The sequence below is a fragment of the Cyrtonyx montezumae genome, unplaced genomic scaffold (genome assembly GCF_038088225.1).
Source record: "Cyrtonyx montezumae isolate F1298 unplaced genomic scaffold, pur_monq_1.0 scaffold_25, whole genome shotgun sequence".
NCBI classification, from domain to species: domain Eukaryota; kingdom Metazoa; phylum Chordata; class Aves; order Galliformes; family Odontophoridae; genus Cyrtonyx; species Cyrtonyx montezumae.
Window position 1 is genome coordinate 16,022,881 of NW_027071992.1, and position 16,408 is coordinate 16,039,288.

A 16,408-nucleotide genomic window follows, 5' to 3' on the forward strand; every position below is an offset into this window, starting at 1 on the left:
TGTGTAGAAAAAGGTTTCATCTGCCAGACTGCCTCCTGATTTTACGTCAAACACTTTGATACTCCAGCAGCACATGAAATCCAGGAGTGAAGGTACCTGAGCACTTCCTCCTGCAAGCCGAAATATGTGGGCAAGTCTCTCAAACCTATGTGCAGCCTGAAGCAGGCAGCAAGATCAATGGACACACATACACCCATACAGCTGACCCCAGAGCGGGGATAGGACCTTAACAGTTCAGAGAATGGTTTATGTTGGAAGGGACCTTACCGATTATCCAGTTCCAATCCCTATTGCAGGCTGGTTGCCAACCACTAGATCAGGTTGCCCAGGGCCCCATCCATGGGCATCCCTGAATGCACCCAGAGATGGGGCACCCGCAGCTGCTCTGTGCAATGTATTTCAGTGCCTCAACTTTACCTCCGAGTAAAGAATTTTTCCTACCATTTACTCTGAGTTTCCTCTCTTCTAGTTTAAATCAATATTAGAATGTGTAAAAAGTTGCTCTACCTCCTGCTTATACGCTCCCTTCAAGGTTGGAAGACCACAGTGAGGACTCCCCTAAGGATATCCTTGGCCTTCCAGGGTGCAAGCAGGCACTGCTGGCTCATGTCCAGCTTTTCATTCATTTGCACCTCACAGGGCTGCGCACAGTGTGCTCTTCTCCCAGTCTGTATTCGTATCTGAGATTGCCCCAACCCATGTGCAACACCTTGCACTTGGCCTTGTTGAATCCCATTAGGGTCCACTTTTTGACCCTGTCCAGGTTCCTCTGGATGAGAGTCTTCTATTTTGTCAACTGCACCATTCAGCTTGGTGCCATCAACAAACTCGCTGAGGGTGCACTCAATCCCACTGTCTCAGCTGCTGACAAAGATGCTGAAGAGCACCAATCGCCAGATGACCCCCTGGGGGACACCACTTGTGACCAGCCTCCACCTGGACACCGAGCCACAGGTCACAGCCCTCTTGCTATGGCCATCCAACCAATTCTTTATCCCCTAAGTAGACGACCCTTCATATCTTTAGAGATGAAGACGTGTTGAGAGGCCACTTCAACGGCCTTGCACAAGTCCGAGTAGACAACATCAGTTGCATTTGCCCACTGATGCTGTCAGCCTGTCATTGAAGGCCACCAGACGGGTTGGGTGTGACCCTCCCAGTAACGCTGTGCTGGCTGTCTCAGATCACGCTGTCATGTGTCGAGCTGGAAGAGGTTGGCAACACACAGAAACACCACCGAAAGCGCAGGTGTCAGGAAGACGACGAGGGACCCGGAGCGTATGTCCTAAGGGCAACGGGACCGCAACACTGCTCCTGAATACCTAAAGTGCGAGTGCCAAGAGGACGGGGCTCGGGCGGTGACAGCACTGGGGCGACGGGCACACACTGGAACACGAGGAACCGCGAGGGTGACACAGCCCCGGAGCAGGCTGCCAGGCGCACGTCTCCGCCGCGCCGCCCCGCTACGAAGTGCACAGGGGACAGCCCCTTACCTGCCGCTGCCCGCCGCCCCGCTCGGCTCCGCTCATGGCCGCGCGCCGCCGAGCGTCGCGCCAACCACCGGAAGTTGACAGCGGCAGCCGTGGCGACGCGCCGGAAGCGGCCGCGAGGCTCCTTCCGACCCCGCCCCCCTCTCTTCGGGTTCCTCGACGCTCCGCAGCCGGAATGGTACGTCCCGGAGGGCGGGGCCGGAGCCCGGATGCTCGCGTCCCGGGGCCGCGCCTCTCCACATATGCAAAGGCCGGGGCGGGGCGTCGGCGCCGGACCCGGAAGCGGTGCGGCTGAGTCACCGCGGCGGCGAGCGGCGGCGGCTATGAGGCAGCAGCCGCGGAGGGCGGCGGCGGCGGCAGCGGCAGCAGCAGCAGTAGTAGCAGTTTTGTCATCGCCGTTGTCGTCGTCGTCCTGAGGAGCCTAGCAGCCCGGCAGCGCGAGGAGCCCCACGGCCTTCCCTCCCGCCCCTGTCGCCACCATGATGGAGGAGATAGACCGGTTCCAGGTGCCCGCCGTGCGCGCCGAGATGCAGCCGCTGGTGAGGGGCGGGCGGGGCCGCGCCGTCCCCGGGAGCCGCCGCTTCGCCTCTGGCGGGGGGGGGAGCGGTGCGGGGTGGGATGGAGGGCACCGCCACGGCCGTTATATAATGGCCGTACCTCCGCGCCCGGCCTCGACGGGGTCTGCTGTGTCACGACGGGGGGTGAGGGCCGGGAAGGAGGGCTCCGTCGGGCGAGGCGTGCTCACGGAAGTTGTGCATCTGAAAATAAAGCCTGTGTCGGCACGAGTTGTTTTTTTTGTTGTTGTTGCTGTTGTTTTTTTGTTTGTTTGTTTATTCTATATTTTTTTTTCTCACGCCGAGGGATGCCTTTGTGCATTTGGTGGGTTTGTTGTTTTGTTTCATTCCCGGATATTTTTGCGGTTGATTGCGCTCAGATAGCGAGCGAGCGCTGGAGGCGGCGGCACAATGGGTGCGCTGCGCCTGGGGGGGCACCGGAGGTAGCGCTGGGGGATGGGGCGGGATAGGATGGGATGCTGCGCTGCTCCCTCCCTTGTGATGGGCGCGGAGCCGCTCAGCTACGATACCTTGGGCTATCTGTGCTATGCCCCAGCTCCACGTGCAGTACGTGTGCAGATCCTCCTGACAGCAGGTCACCGGCAGGTCAGCACTAGCGCTGAGGATATAGCCGAGACTGCTGGAGCGCCGGACCGCTGGCAGCTTGGTGTTGGTGTATCTTGGTCTCTTGTTGCAGCTGGTAAAGCACCAGGAACAAAGCCAGTGAGTTGTGGACAGATGGAGCCTTCCCGTGAAGGGCTGCAGACTTCTGAGCGCTGAGAAAAACGCATTTCTTGTGGTGGGACTTGACACGTTTTGGATGTATTTTTGGTTTTGTTTCTGTTTGTAGTGGTTGTTTGGTTCTTCAGTTGTAGCTTTCATGATGGGGAGGAAAACTGCCTGTACGAAGTGGGCTTGTTGCATGCCCTGCTCCATCAAGCAGAAGAAGATACGGCAAGGCTGGCCCTTGTTTTTCCTGGTGGGGCAGTGAGAAAGTCTGGTAAATCTACTGGCACACCAAAACAAAAATAACATAAAAAAACCCAAATGCACAATTAGAAAAAAAAAAAAGTCACCTCCTAAACATTTCCTGACACACTTGAAATTTTCTACTCCCAGCAAAACATGATAGTAGAGGGTACGATGGTGTATCATGCATCAGTGATAGTAAGTTTAAGTAGGTTTCCTTCCCCTTTTCAGCAGCCAAACATTTGGAAAATGTCACTTTGCATGTGATTTCAAAATGTACTCTGAAGATGCATTCAAAGAGGTTTTCTTTCTATTCGTCAGGGTTTCAGCTGACCTTAAAGTAATGGTGTTCATAGTGAAAGCTGATACACGTGAGGGTCAGCTGCAGTGGGTGCTGTGAGATTCTTCCATGTGCCTGGAAATGCTGGCAATAGCCTCAGACATGTGACAGACTAAGCCTGGTGTAGCATTTTCAGTGTTGTCTGCTTAGTAGCTCCTGGTTGGTTCCTTGCAAGTAGGGACTGTTTCTTGTGAGAAACAAGAAGTTTGCATTTTGTCTGTAGCTTGCTGTAGTAGTTTGCTTGGGTAACTGAGCTCTGCCCCATGCTGCTGCTTCATTATATTGCAGTGTTTCTTATCCCATTTCTCTTCTTCCTGTGCTTTGAAGTACAAAATAACCTTTGCATCTCTATCTGGTGTGAAAGGATGAAGGAGTCTGGCAGTGTTTTCCCCATCCATAGAGCAGAAGTAGAAGCTAGCTTTCCAAGTCTGACTCGAAAGCCAGAATTAAGAAATACATGCAGCTGGTGAATGCATAAGGAAAACCATGTTTGAGTGTAGTCTGGAGCCTTTCTAAGCCCATGAACGTCCAAACCTGCTGATACATTATTGATCAGTTGTCTGTCAGGGGTGACAGTGTAGACAAATCTGGTGAAAACATTTTCACATTTTGTAGTGTTTGGTTCTTTAGCTTCTAGATTTTACACTGGGGAAGAAAACTGTCTATTCAGGTTGATGTCCACTTGTTGCGTTCCCTACTTTTTGAGTGTATTTTTGTCAAGCAAAGGCACAGTCTCCCACCTAGATGATACTCAGATGTCTCCTGGGCAGCTGTCTGTAGGCGTCACTGCTCAAAGTGAGGCTCTTAAGGTAGTCAGTCATTTCCTTCCCCCTTTTCAGTCTGTTTGAATAAGCATCGCTGAGTCATGAAAACTGTCTTCAGCCCTACAACTGTTTTGCAGGAACTGCTGCACTCTAATGCCAACCTAAGGAAAGGTACAATACAGGTCTTAATGAGGGGGAGTTGTTGCAGACAGATGGGCAGGATGGCCTACAGGCCCTGACTGAACAGTGCCAGGTCATAGGATGAGATGAGGCCAGTGTTTCGCATTGTTGCAAGGCATATCACTACATATTTTGATATTGTGGCACAACACACAAGAATAGGATGGTTTTGATTCCAGATAACTATCTTAGATGCAGGTGGCTTCCAGTAGCTCCGAAATAGCTGCCCCTTCAAATTAATAGAAACTTAATTACCTGGAGTCTTGTTTACTTATAACGCTTTATTATCATGTCTTATCTATCAACATGGTTTAAGCTCACCTGTGGAAGCTCTGTTCCATTTATTTTCTCTTTCATGAAATCACCAAGGTTGCAGAAAAGCTCTGAGATGACCCAGTCCAACCATCCATCTACCACCAGTTTTTCCCTATCAAACCATGTCCCCACATGTAAGCATTTCTCGAACATAAATTTGATCTCTGTCTGGTCACAGTCCTTTTGTGCTCACAAAAAGAGCTTCTCAAGAGCTCGTTGTTTTCAGATAAAACCAGTTTCCAGCAATGGCTGAGGTGTGTAATGTGTTGGTGCCTCAAACTCAGTATTTCTGCAGCACTCACACCTGGTAGGTAGCTGTCTTCAATGATGTAATTGCATTGTTGTGATGATTGGTGTTCATTTTTCTCCTGGTGGTGGTGGTTTTGTTTTGTTTGGTTTTTTTTGGTCAGGAAAAGTTCACAGCATGTAATTCTTGTTGCAGATACTAAACAAAAGAAATGGAGAGATGTTTGCACATTAAGGAAGATATGGAGGAATAGCATTAAAGAGCTCTGAAGTAGGAATGTGGTAACCTGTAACTATTTGAAGACATCTTACTTGCTCTCTTCTTGATTTAGAAGTGCACTGTGTGCTGTAGTCTAAACTCTTGCAAAATCCTTACTCTTTTTGCATATCATTATTGCAGTTGCTGTTCTTAGCATGAAAATGCAAGTAGGGTAAAAATGCATTTGCCCACTTGGCATCAGCATGACTTTTCCTTAAAATAAGCACCTGCCAAAGCACAGCAGCTTCAGAAGATGTTCTGTAATTTGCTGAGACTTTGGCTTCATTCTGAAAGTGGCATCTGGAGCACAATAGTTTAATTTTCTGATTCTCTTGAAATCTGCCAGTTCACTTGAAAAATTGAACGACTTTTCAGACAAATTAAGCTAATGGTTATGTTCTGAACTGTCATGGGCAGGTTGGTCTCCTGGGCTGGCAACTTGAGTTCTGATTACTGAGGTAATAGTTGAGTAGCCACATCCTGCAATGACTGTTGGCTTTCCAGCCGAAAATGCCAGATCTATGCTGGTGCTGGAGGTGTAAAATATCCAGGACATTTAAAGACAGAGAAGTTGTGTTTCTACCTTATTTATTTTCCCTGAAAATTCAAACCAAAAGCAGAGAAGAAAAAAAATATTAATAGACAATCTATTGGATTCTCAAGTTATCAAAAATAATATATAATTTTAGCCAACGGATATTGAGTGTTTAATGTGCTTATTAAATGTGTTCTTAGTTTTTGGAAGTATTGACTGTCTCCTGCTAGGGAAGTTATGCAGTCTATTAAGTGTATTAAGTCCTTTTTCCCTTCCCTTCCTTTCTTTTTTTTTTTTTTTTTTTTTCCCTGCTGGAAAAAAGCAAGTTACTAATAAGTGAAATGAAAGGTTATACCTGTAGGGCTTAAAAGTAGTATGTTAATTTAACATTAGTTCTCCAGTGCAGCTAGACAAGAAACTCATCTTTCTAGAAGGAAGAACCTTCTACAATGAAAATGTCGTTCCTATGTATATTCATTGTAACATAGCCAGGGGCTTACACAGCTATATGTTTTGTAAATGCCTGCAGTATGTGATACTTGTAATGGCCCATTACTATGAGTCCTGAAATAGAAATATTCCAGAGGAGCTGCTTTCAGTTACGCAACCTGCTTTGATGTGCTGCAATGTCATTTATAGCAGTAGTCTTAAAAACGATCTCCCCAAGTACTTTCATTCTCCTGTGGCTGTTCCCTCATATTGTATCAGGCCTTTGGTACGTAAGTATAGGAGCAATTTCATTCTTCCCCCTGAGCCAGGGTAAAAACGGAGCAGTCACTGTAGCACGGGCTCTCAGAGGACAGTGATGAGGATGACCTGTTGGGATGCAGGAGCTCTGGCTCTGTGAGCTGCTTCCTCTTTTCCCCCGTTTTGCACAAACTCTTACATGTCGTTCTGTCAGTCAGGTTGGGAGATCCTTTTCTGAGTGAAGTGTTAAAAGGGTGGTGCTGTGAACTTGACAGAGAATTAAACCTGTGCAATCTCTTATGATTCTTCCATACTTCCCAGGAGCTCATTATTTGTAGCTTGATATTAATATCTTCTGTGACACCAACTTCTGGTACAGAAATTACTGTGCATTCTCTCTGCCAGCAGCAATGGCGGGTCAGTAAGGAATCAGACCAGATGAACATGATTCCAGGTCAAGGAAAGTAAGCAGCACTTACCTTCACTTCTGCAGTCTTCATTCAGAGAGAGCTCTCTGCTCACCTACAGTCTCGGCTGTAGAGCACGTGTGTCCTTGGTGGAGCTGCATCAGCTTTGCTGTCAAACTGAAGACTGAACTTGATAAGAAAATGTGAGGGACCCCTTCATTATCTTTACCTGCAGGTAGGAGGTAAAGCAGGGAGCTGGCTGAAGGCACAGCTAGGAGTCAGTCAGTCATGGTGGTGTGCCTGTTTTCTTCCAGACATTTTAAGACCTTGTCTGGAGCAGTTGTCTTCCTGCTTCTACACAGATCAATTACCTGTCTCTTTCTGCAGTCAGTCTGTTGAAATGTATGTGCTTTCCCCTCAGGTTGCACACACCATGCATCTTCCATGAGGCTTTGCACCATTTTGGATATAAGGTCCCAGTGGAAATATTTTGTATCTGTCACTAAAATTAACATCATAGTAAATGCAGCCCCTTGCAACTAGTAAATCCATTATTTCTGGCTATAACCCTCTGTAGACTTCCTGACCATTAGACTTCTTTCTGATATTTAAATTGTAATCTTGTTTGGTGAGTGGTGTCCCTTTTTGATCATACAATAAAAAACAACCATTTTCTTCTTCGGTTTGACCACGAGGACATTGAGCTGCAGTAAATGAAACTGTAGGTGAAAATTTTCTTCGATTTTGAAGAGAAGAAGCTTCTGGGGAATCTACTTGGCTGTGGGAAATATCCACTATCAGTTCACAGGATAGCGAGGTTTATTGTTTCTTTGGGGAGAAGTGGTCTCTTAAATACGTGTGGCATATACTGGTTATATCTTAATTGCTTTTACTAAATGAGTGGCAAACTCCTCTCAGTAGTCTGTCTTTTTCAGTAGTGTAGCTGAGGGTCAGAAGCAGTGGAGAAGACTACTGGCACTCTTAAAAGACAAGCTAGTGAAATGCAGTTTCTTCACCTTACTGTGCACAGCCTTATTTGCTGTCCCAAAGGGAAAATAGAGAGCATTATTTCTTATGTCTTAAAGCTGTTCAACAGTACTGGCAAGCCATCTACTGAAGATACATCTTCTGCCTATGAGCAATTGCTTTGATAGAGCATTTTAGAGTTCTTCACTGAACTTAGCAAGTTCTACTGAATATCTGCAGCTTTATTGCTGAGGTTGTCAAGCTACCTGTGTGGAGTTGGTGGACAAAGCACCAAATAGTAGCCACCATGTAACTGGCGTTGAAAACTGTAACCCAGCGCTATGTGCCTGCTGGACTACAGCTTTTAGATTTGGTGTGCTGTGCTGAAGTACTTAGCTCTAGCCTTTCTCATAATTTATTTGGAAATCACTCCGTTTGCACACCTCTCTAAGATACTTTTGGAAAAGATTTGGATCTTTTCTGTCGCACTTTTGTTTTTCAGTGTTCAGAGTGACTGGTCAGGAATGCTTTCTCCATGGGCATGATACAGTGTCTCATCTCATGTTTGTCTGACACTGTTTTTCTTGGTATCTTTTCAGTATCCTTCTGGATAAGATTCATTAATACCAGTAGCTGACCTTTTGGGCTCTGCAATGTTCAGTGTAATCAATCCTGCAGACAGTCTCTTTTCCTAAGAACCCAGCACAGCAGTGGTATTCTAATGATCAACATTTCTCTTTGTCTTGTGCCTATTTTACTGATTACATGGGGATGTAGGTTAGTGATTTAGTACAATTTTGTTCTAATAAAGTAACTATTTACTATGTCTTGTCTGAGGTTTTTGTTTGGCTGCAGCCCTGGGTGTGAAAGCAGATCTCTGTCTCAGGGTCAAAGACAAGCACCTCCCATATTTTGAGCCAAGCTTGTTCCAGGAAAACGGCTTCTAGGAGCATCTCAGGGCATGCAGGTTTAATTTCTGTTAGAGGAGGAGATGAGGGGATTCAGGTCCACTCTTGTGCAGTCCGTCATCTCTCCTGAATTGCTAGCTGAGTTCTTGACATATATGGCTATTGCTGTCTTGCTCTGATATGGTATGAGATGATTGTTAAGGTCTTAAAACAACAACAAAAAACTCTACAAGAGGTACTAGAGTCCAATAAACAGTCTGGTACTTGAAGTGCTACTGATATTGATGAACAATTGAACAAAGTGCAGAAGAACCTAGTGATGGTGTTCAGCTATTCAGAAAATGTTTAAATTCCTTATGGGTAGAGCAGTTCTGTAAGTCAAGTCCTAGTGTTTGTGGCTGTGGTTAGAAACCTCTAAATGTTGCCAGGGGTATGTTTTCAGTATAAAGGATTTCAGCTGCAATGGTTGATGCAATAGAGGAATGTACTACTTGAATACTCACAAGGGCTTATTCTCAATGTTAATAACTTGGTTGTGGGGTTTAAATTTTAATCTGAAACTTGTCTTGTGGTAAGTTGTAGCAAATAGGTTGAGCTTAGGTAAAAAGCAACTTTCGAAATTGTTCCTGAAGTCTGCAGAACCTGGACATCCAAGGAGCTGTCTGAACAGATTGACCTTTTGAGAAACAGGAGAGCTGTCTACATTGCACAGAGGGGCACACTTTAATTTAATTAATGTAGAAATGTTTCTGACCAGAAATTGCATGCAAAGCTTTTGCCTTGCAGGATCTTAGGACTGATGCTTCTAAAAACAATGCACTCTTTTGTGAGAAAGCGTGAATTTCTTGTCATCCACTTGCATGGGATGCAAATAGAAAACATGTAGTCTCTGGCTGAAGCATTTTCTCCAGCTGAGCACCACAAACATAGGGCTTCTGCAGGTATCACTCAGATCTCCCTGCCAACCTCTTTCAGTCTGCAGTCTGTCTAGATCTCTGAAATCTTCCTTCCTCTTTATATAAGGAAATAGTTTTGAATAGCTTGAATATCTGTCCCTATAATTGTTGTAGGAATGCCATCTTCACAGTTTTAAAGATGGAAGTGAGTGAACATGAGCCAGCAGTGTGCCCAGGTGGCCAAAAAAGCCAGTGGCATCCTGGCTTGTGTCAGTGTTGCCAGCAGGAGCAGGGAAGTGATGGCCCCTTTGTACTCAGCCCTGGCAAGACCAAACCTCCAATACTTTGTTCAGTTTTGGGCCCTTCAGTGCAACAAAAACAATGAGGCACTGTAGCATATCCAGAGATAGGCAATGAAGCTGTGAGGGGTCTGGAGCACAAGTCTTAAGGGGAGTGGCTGAGGGAGCTGGGACTGTTCAGTCTGGAGAAAAGGAGGCTCAGGGGAGACATTATTGCCCTCTGTACCTACCCAAAGGGAGGTTGTACTGAGCTGGGGGTTGGCCTCTCATAACTAGTGGTAGGATGAGAGAGAAGGAGTTCAAGTTGCACCAGGGTAGATTCAGAGACTGGATGTTAGGAAATACTTTTCCAAAAGAGCAGTTGGATGCTGGAATGGGCTGCCCAGGGAGGTGGTGAGGTTACTGACCCTGGAGGTATTCAAGGAGCGTTTAGATGTTGTGTTGAGGAACATGGTTTAGTGAGAACTATTGGTGATAGGTGGATGGTTGGACTAGATGATCTTGTGGGTCTTTTCCAACCTTGGTGATCCTATGATTCTAAGTCACCTAGCCTGTGTGTAAAAACTGCACTTCATATAGGGTTGCCTGTAGCTGATAAACCTTGGAGAAGCTGCTAGCTAATATGATTCAATTTCGGTAAATCAGTCTGTGGGAAGTGGAGTTTAGATTCTAATTTTTGTTACTGCCCTAAAATTGAGGGGACGGAGGAAGTCCAGCACTTCCTGAAAATATGTTATGACATTCACACTAAGGTCTAACTGCCAGGAATTGCTACTTTGGGTGGTTAATTCTGAGCCTGAGGGCATCGTCTAGTATTCTTCAAAGCACTAGTGATTTCTCTGATGCTCCAGTGGGATAAAAAGATACACTACTCCTTTTCCTGCAGAGCCAAACTATTCATTGGATATGCTTTAGCCAGCACACCAAAAAAGAACTTCTCCATGAAAGGAATATCTTGTAGCTCCTGTAAAAAAATTAGGGCGAAGTCACTGTGGAAACAACTGAGATGAGCCATGCTGTGCATATAAGAATGATTATAAAGAGATTATCTGGTTATGGGAGAATGTTTCATTTGGATTATTTCACCACATGTAATTTATAATCCAGGCTTTTGCAAAAAAGTTTCCTTGTGCTGCGCACATCAGACATGAGCTATTACTAATACTAAGGTTCTGTACTTATAACATTGAATTTTTTTAAGATTTAGCTGTGAATCTGGGGAAGAAATATTCAGGTAGGAATCAGTCCAGCAAAAAAGAAAAAAAAAAGTGTGTTCCAGTAGGTTGACTGGTAGAACACTTGAGGAATCTGCAGATTCTTTTGTTTTGATTCGCAGAGGTGTAAAGCTTGGTGGCTATAGGGTATACTCAGTTTGACAATGTATTCATACATATATATGACATATATATGTGTGTACTTAAACTGTGTTCTAACTAGGACTCTGCTTGTTGATCAGTCTAGGCATAAGAATGAGGGGGTGTGTGTGCTGGTGTTGCCAAGAGACCAGTTCTGTTTTCAGCTCTTCTCTGTAAACTAGGAGTCCATGATGGATATAGATTTGATCAGTACCAAAGTTTTCCCTTGTTTGTCCATGAAATTAAAACTTAGAGCAGTATTTAGTACAATGTTCCTGTTTAGTGTGGCTGAGTGGAGGAGCTAGTGGCTAATACCCTAGCAAAAGCATCCCTGGAGAGACACTAAATGCTCGTGCTGACGTGAGAGGTGTGTGTTTGTTGTTGATTTACTTACTTCACTTACTGATTGACACTTCTATGATTCTGTATTAGCAAAAAGCGTTGTCTTTTTTTTCTTGGTAAGCTGTGGCAGTTTGATGGCTGTGATGTGAAATGACGATGAATAATTTTGCTCTAGTGTATGAAGAAACTCATTTTAAGCCTTCAGTCTTCTCCCAAATCTGTACCAAGCTACGAATTCATTCTTGACTGCGCTAAGTTCTATTATCTCAGGCAACTGTTCTTAATCATTTTGAGGTTCAAAGACTTCACTTTGGTTTCTATGTTGTCTTTTGTGGAAGAGTAAGAATTATGCAGAATTACAGGACGTTGTGAGTTTTTAATATACACGTAGGAATGCAAAATCAAGTCCTGATGCATGTCCTTGCTGCTACTTCTTTCAAGGCAGTTGCTCTGTGGGGTTGGCTTTTTTTTGTTTTTTTTCCATTGCTTTTCTAGGGGGGGATAGGAAGAAATTTTCAAATGACCAGTGAAGTCTGGTTTGTTTTATTAATAAGTAATTGGAGAAAGCTGGGTGCTTCTTACTGCAGGTATTCTCCATGGGCACATGGGCTGGTAGATACTAAGGAAGAACCTGCTGGGGGACTATGCATAAATTCAAAACTCATCACATCACAGGGAATTACTAGCAGTCCACAGCAATAGTGATAAGGTTTTCATGCTGCCACATGGGAGAGGTGGAAGACGTCATAGTCAAGGCAGGCCCATTAAATAACATTCAAGCATGACCTTCTGAAACATGTTAGACCACTCTCTACCACTTCCTGAAGGGAGGTTGTGGTGAGGAGGGGGTGGGCCTCTTCTCCCTGATAAATAATGACAGGACGAGAGGGAATGGCCACAAGTTGCGCCAGGGAAGATTTAGATTAGACCTGAGGAAACATTTTTTCTCTGCAAGAGTGGTCAGGCACTGGAATGGCCTGCCTAGGGAGGTGGTTGAGGCACCATCCCTAGCGCTGTTCAAGAAGCGTTTAGATGAGGTGCTAAGGGATTTGATTTAGTAGTTGGGTAGGGATAGTGATAGGAGGATGGTTGGACTAGATGATCTTGTAGGTCCTTTCCAACCTTATGAACCTATGAACCTATGACCCTTGCTGAGATTTTGTTCCTTTGTTATTGCAGACTTGTTCTTTTGGTTAAGCAGGCTGGAGGAACTTGTTCTTAATTGTCTGAAATTGTAGTTCAGGCTGTGATCTTAATTGACAGACCAAGGAGAATGTTCCCCCTCTGATTAACGAGAATGGAGAACTGGCTTCCTCAGGCATGGAAAAAGCTGAGGTGCTCAGTAAGTGCTTTGCCTTAGTCTTCACTGGTGATCAAGTTCCCTGTGTCTGCCAGGACCCTGATCCTCTAGGTGTGGGTATGAGGAGCGGATTCCATCCCACTGTAACAGTGAAACAAGTCTGAGACCTCCTCATGAAACTGAATGTATGTGAGTCAGTAGGACCAGGTGATATGCATCCCAGGGTCCTGAGATGATGTGGTTGCTGAGCCGTTCTCCATCACGTTTGAAAAACCATGGCTGTCAGGTGAAATCTCTGGTGACTGGAAAAAGGGAAATATTACTCTCATTCACAAGAAAGGAAGGATGACCCAGGCAACTACAGGCCGGTGAGCCTCACCTCTGTGCCTGACACAGTCATGGAGCAGATCCTCCTGGTTACCATGTTAAGGCACACACAAGACAAAGAGGTAATCTGAGACAGCCAGCATGGCTTCACCAAGGGCAGATCTTGCCTGGCAGGCATTGGTGGACAGGGGTAGGGTAGTGGATGTCATCTACCTGGACTTCTGCAAAGCCTTTGACATGGTCCCTCACCACGTCCTTCTATCTAAATTGGAGGGGTATAGATTTGAAGGATGGACTGTTGGATGGATTAAAAACTAGTTGGCTGGTTGCAGCCAAAGGGTTGTGATCAACGGTTCTTTGTGTGGGTGGAGGCCAGTCACATGTGGTGTTCCCCAAGGGTCAGTCTTGGGACTGGTGCTCTTCAACATCTTCACCAATGATTTAGATGATTGAATTGGGTGCACCCTCAGCAAGTTTGTGATGGCACCAAGCTGAGCAGTGCGCTCAATACACTGGAGGGAAGGGAAGCCATCCAGAGGGACCTGGACAGGCTGGAGAAGTGGGCCCGTGTAAACCTAATGAGGTTTGAGAAGGCCAAGTGCAAAGTGCTGCACTTGGGCCGGGGCAGTCCCAGGTATTTATACAGACTGGGAGAAAAACTCCTGGAGAGTAGTCCTGTGGAGGACTTGGGGTTAGAAGGGACACTAAAGATCATCTAGTCCAACCTCCCTGCCAAAGCAGGCTCCCTAGGTCAGGTTGCACAGGTAGGCATCCAGGCAGGTCTTGAATGTCTCCAGAGAAGCAGTCCACAAGAAACTGGTCATGAGTCAGCAGTGCACACTTGCAGCCCAGAGAACCAACTATATCCTGGTCTGCAATAAAAAAGGGGTGGCCAGTAGGGAGAGGGAGGTCCCCTCCACTCAGCTCTTGTGAGGCCCCATCTGGAATACTGCATCCAGGCCTGGGGCCCCCAGCACAAGAAAGATGCAGAACTCTTGGGATGGGTCCAGAGAAGGGCCACAAAAATTTTCTTCTCTGTCTGCTAAGAGATGTGGCACTGCTTTATATTTCAGGGTCAGACTTCTTAAAAGTTACTTGTTATCTGTCTTTTCCAGATAAGTTTTCCTGAACCTCAGATGGTATCTTGTGCTAAGAATGCTGTCTGAACTAGTTTGCTTTTAGGTTGGCTGGTGCAAGCAGTGCTCAGGCAGTGAACACATATAGTGCCCTCAGACCTAACCGGTTAGTTTTCAGTCCTGTAGAAATATGTTACATCCAGGTTTTCCATACATTTGGAAGAAAGGGCTGTGCAGTGGTCACTTTGAGTGCTGGAACATGGTGAGGTGTACTACTCCCTTTGGCAGAGCAACCTCACAGGTATAGCTAACGGTGGTGTAAAAAGCACCTATAATTCAGATTCAAATTAGTTCCGCTTTGTGTGTGCCAACAGTTCAAGTTACAGACTTTTCTTGAAGATTAGAGCAACCAGATGGATGTCTTCTGAAGCCTTAAAAACTTTTTATGTTACAAAAATTTCATTCATAAATAGAATTGTGAAATATTAGATTAATTTTTGCTACTGTGTTTTAACCACTTACTAAAGGTTCTGACTGAATTTGTCTTGTTTTTACCTGCTAGTGTTTACAGGTGACTTGGTAATTGATCTACAGGAGGATGGGAAAAGGCTAATAAATGACTAGGGTTTATTAAAAGTTGTTTTACTGCTTGCTGAAGTGTAGTGGTTCTGTAAATCTGACCTTCCTTCAGTTTAGTAGAGCACCTGGAAAACTACCAACCATGTCAAGGGGATGTTTCAACCTAATTAATGTCTCCTGGCTTGGGTTGCTGCTTTAAACCTTGCCTGGGTTTGTATCAAGAAAGAACAAAACCTTTGTTTAGAGCAAAGAGGTGAGCTAAGCAATGAGTGTACATCAGAAGCTCTAAATGGAAAGCAAAGGTGTCATTCTGCATGTAAGGATTGGTCCCTGAGATCTCATCATGAATGTGATGGGGAGAGAGAATGATAGCTTCGTAAGCTCTTACCCTGTGGTGTCCCTCAAGCTCATCAAAAGCCTTAATGTTACTCTACTCCACAGGTGCAGGGCAGTATTCAGAGCCGGCTGAAAGGCACCCTCATTGCCATTTGTGCTCTCAATAGAGCCTGTGTGTCCTCCAGCATATGGAAGACCTATACCAGTCTCTTTATATATCTCAAATGCAAAAGAACAAAACCTAGACAATTAAGTTTAGCTACAAGTTTGAGGAGGTCATACCTCTGAATCAGGAAGTGGGAAGCAGTTTGTTACTTAGATGTTGCCTTTCCTGTACTTCATATAAGTTGTGCTCTGCAAAGCTTAAACTGAGTATCAAGGAAAATCCTCAGGTTGACTGATGCCACAGGGACAGAGCAGCTGCTACAAATACTCCTTATACATCAAGCATACAAGCGCAGTGAGATGGAGGCAGGAGAATGCTGCAGGTGAAGGTGAGGAGCTGAAGGGATGTCCAAGGATATCTGAATCTGAAGTATGCTAAATACAAGGATCCAGGTCCTGTTTTCAGCCTTGAAGAAGGGGCTTTGAAAGGTGATGTTATGTCATCTTTTTTTCTTCTGGAATACTCGAAGAAAATCAATCACTCCAGCTGTCATTTCAGTGTGCATTCTCAAAGGAGCAAAATAGTATTACCATGCGTAGTTATTTTTGATAAAGACAATTGGAGGCTTTTTGAAAACATAGTCTTGGAGATTTGAGATCTGAGTGGGGAACGCTGGTTAGATATAGATTCACTGTACCTTCTCCTTCAGAAACAGAGCAAAGGAAATGTCAGTGAAGGTCTGTTCAACCAGAGCTCCACAGAAATGATAGTTCAGAGCTAACCCTAACCCTGACATATAACAGTGTCTTCAGAAGAAAAGTACCATCATTTCACCCCTCTTTTCTCCTTCTTTCCCCCAGCTTTTATTGCCAAACATGATGCCATAAAGATGGAACATAGCTTTGCCAGTTTGGGTCAGCTATCCTGATTCTTTCTCCTCCCAGCTCCTTGTGCATCCCTCACCTCCTTGCTGGCAGGGGAATGTGAGAAGCAGCGTAGTCCTTTATTCTACATGAACATTGCTCAGCAGCAACCAAAACGTGGGTTTGCCATCACCATCTTCATCAAAGATCCAAACTGCAGCATCGCACAAACCCCCACAAAGAATATCAAGTCTGTTCCAGACAAATTCAGAACAATTTGGCAACTGAGTGATGCAGTTCTTTTCAGAT

At 45.3% G+C, this 16,408-nt stretch overlaps 2 protein-coding genes across 4 annotated transcripts in view; one reads left to right on the forward strand and one right to left on the reverse strand.

Annotated features, from left to right (window-relative positions):
• The window catches only part of DNAI1 (dynein axonemal intermediate chain 1), a 103,712-nt gene extending 102,169 nt beyond the window's left edge, over window positions 1-1,543 (reverse strand). The window contains exon 1 of the mRNA XM_065740122.1: window positions 1,494-1,543. Coding sequence (XP_065596194.1) covers window positions 1,494-1,529 — 36 coding nt within the window. The 5' untranslated portion in view covers window positions 1,530-1,543. The remainder of the gene's footprint in view (window positions 1-1,493) is intronic.
• A 321-nt stretch (window positions 1,544-1,864) lies between these two features.
• The window catches only part of FAM219A (family with sequence similarity 219 member A), an 86,526-nt gene continuing 71,982 nt past the window's right edge, over window positions 1,865-16,408 (forward strand). For 2 of the 3 annotated variants that reach the window (XM_065740119.1, XM_065740120.1), the window contains exon 1: window positions 1,865-2,029. In XM_065740119.1, coding sequence (XP_065596191.1) covers window positions 1,970-2,029 — 60 coding nt within the window. In that variant the 5' untranslated portion in view covers window positions 1,865-1,969. The remainder of the gene's footprint in view (window positions 2,030-16,408) is intronic. The other variant, XM_065740121.1, reaches the window with a different exon arrangement.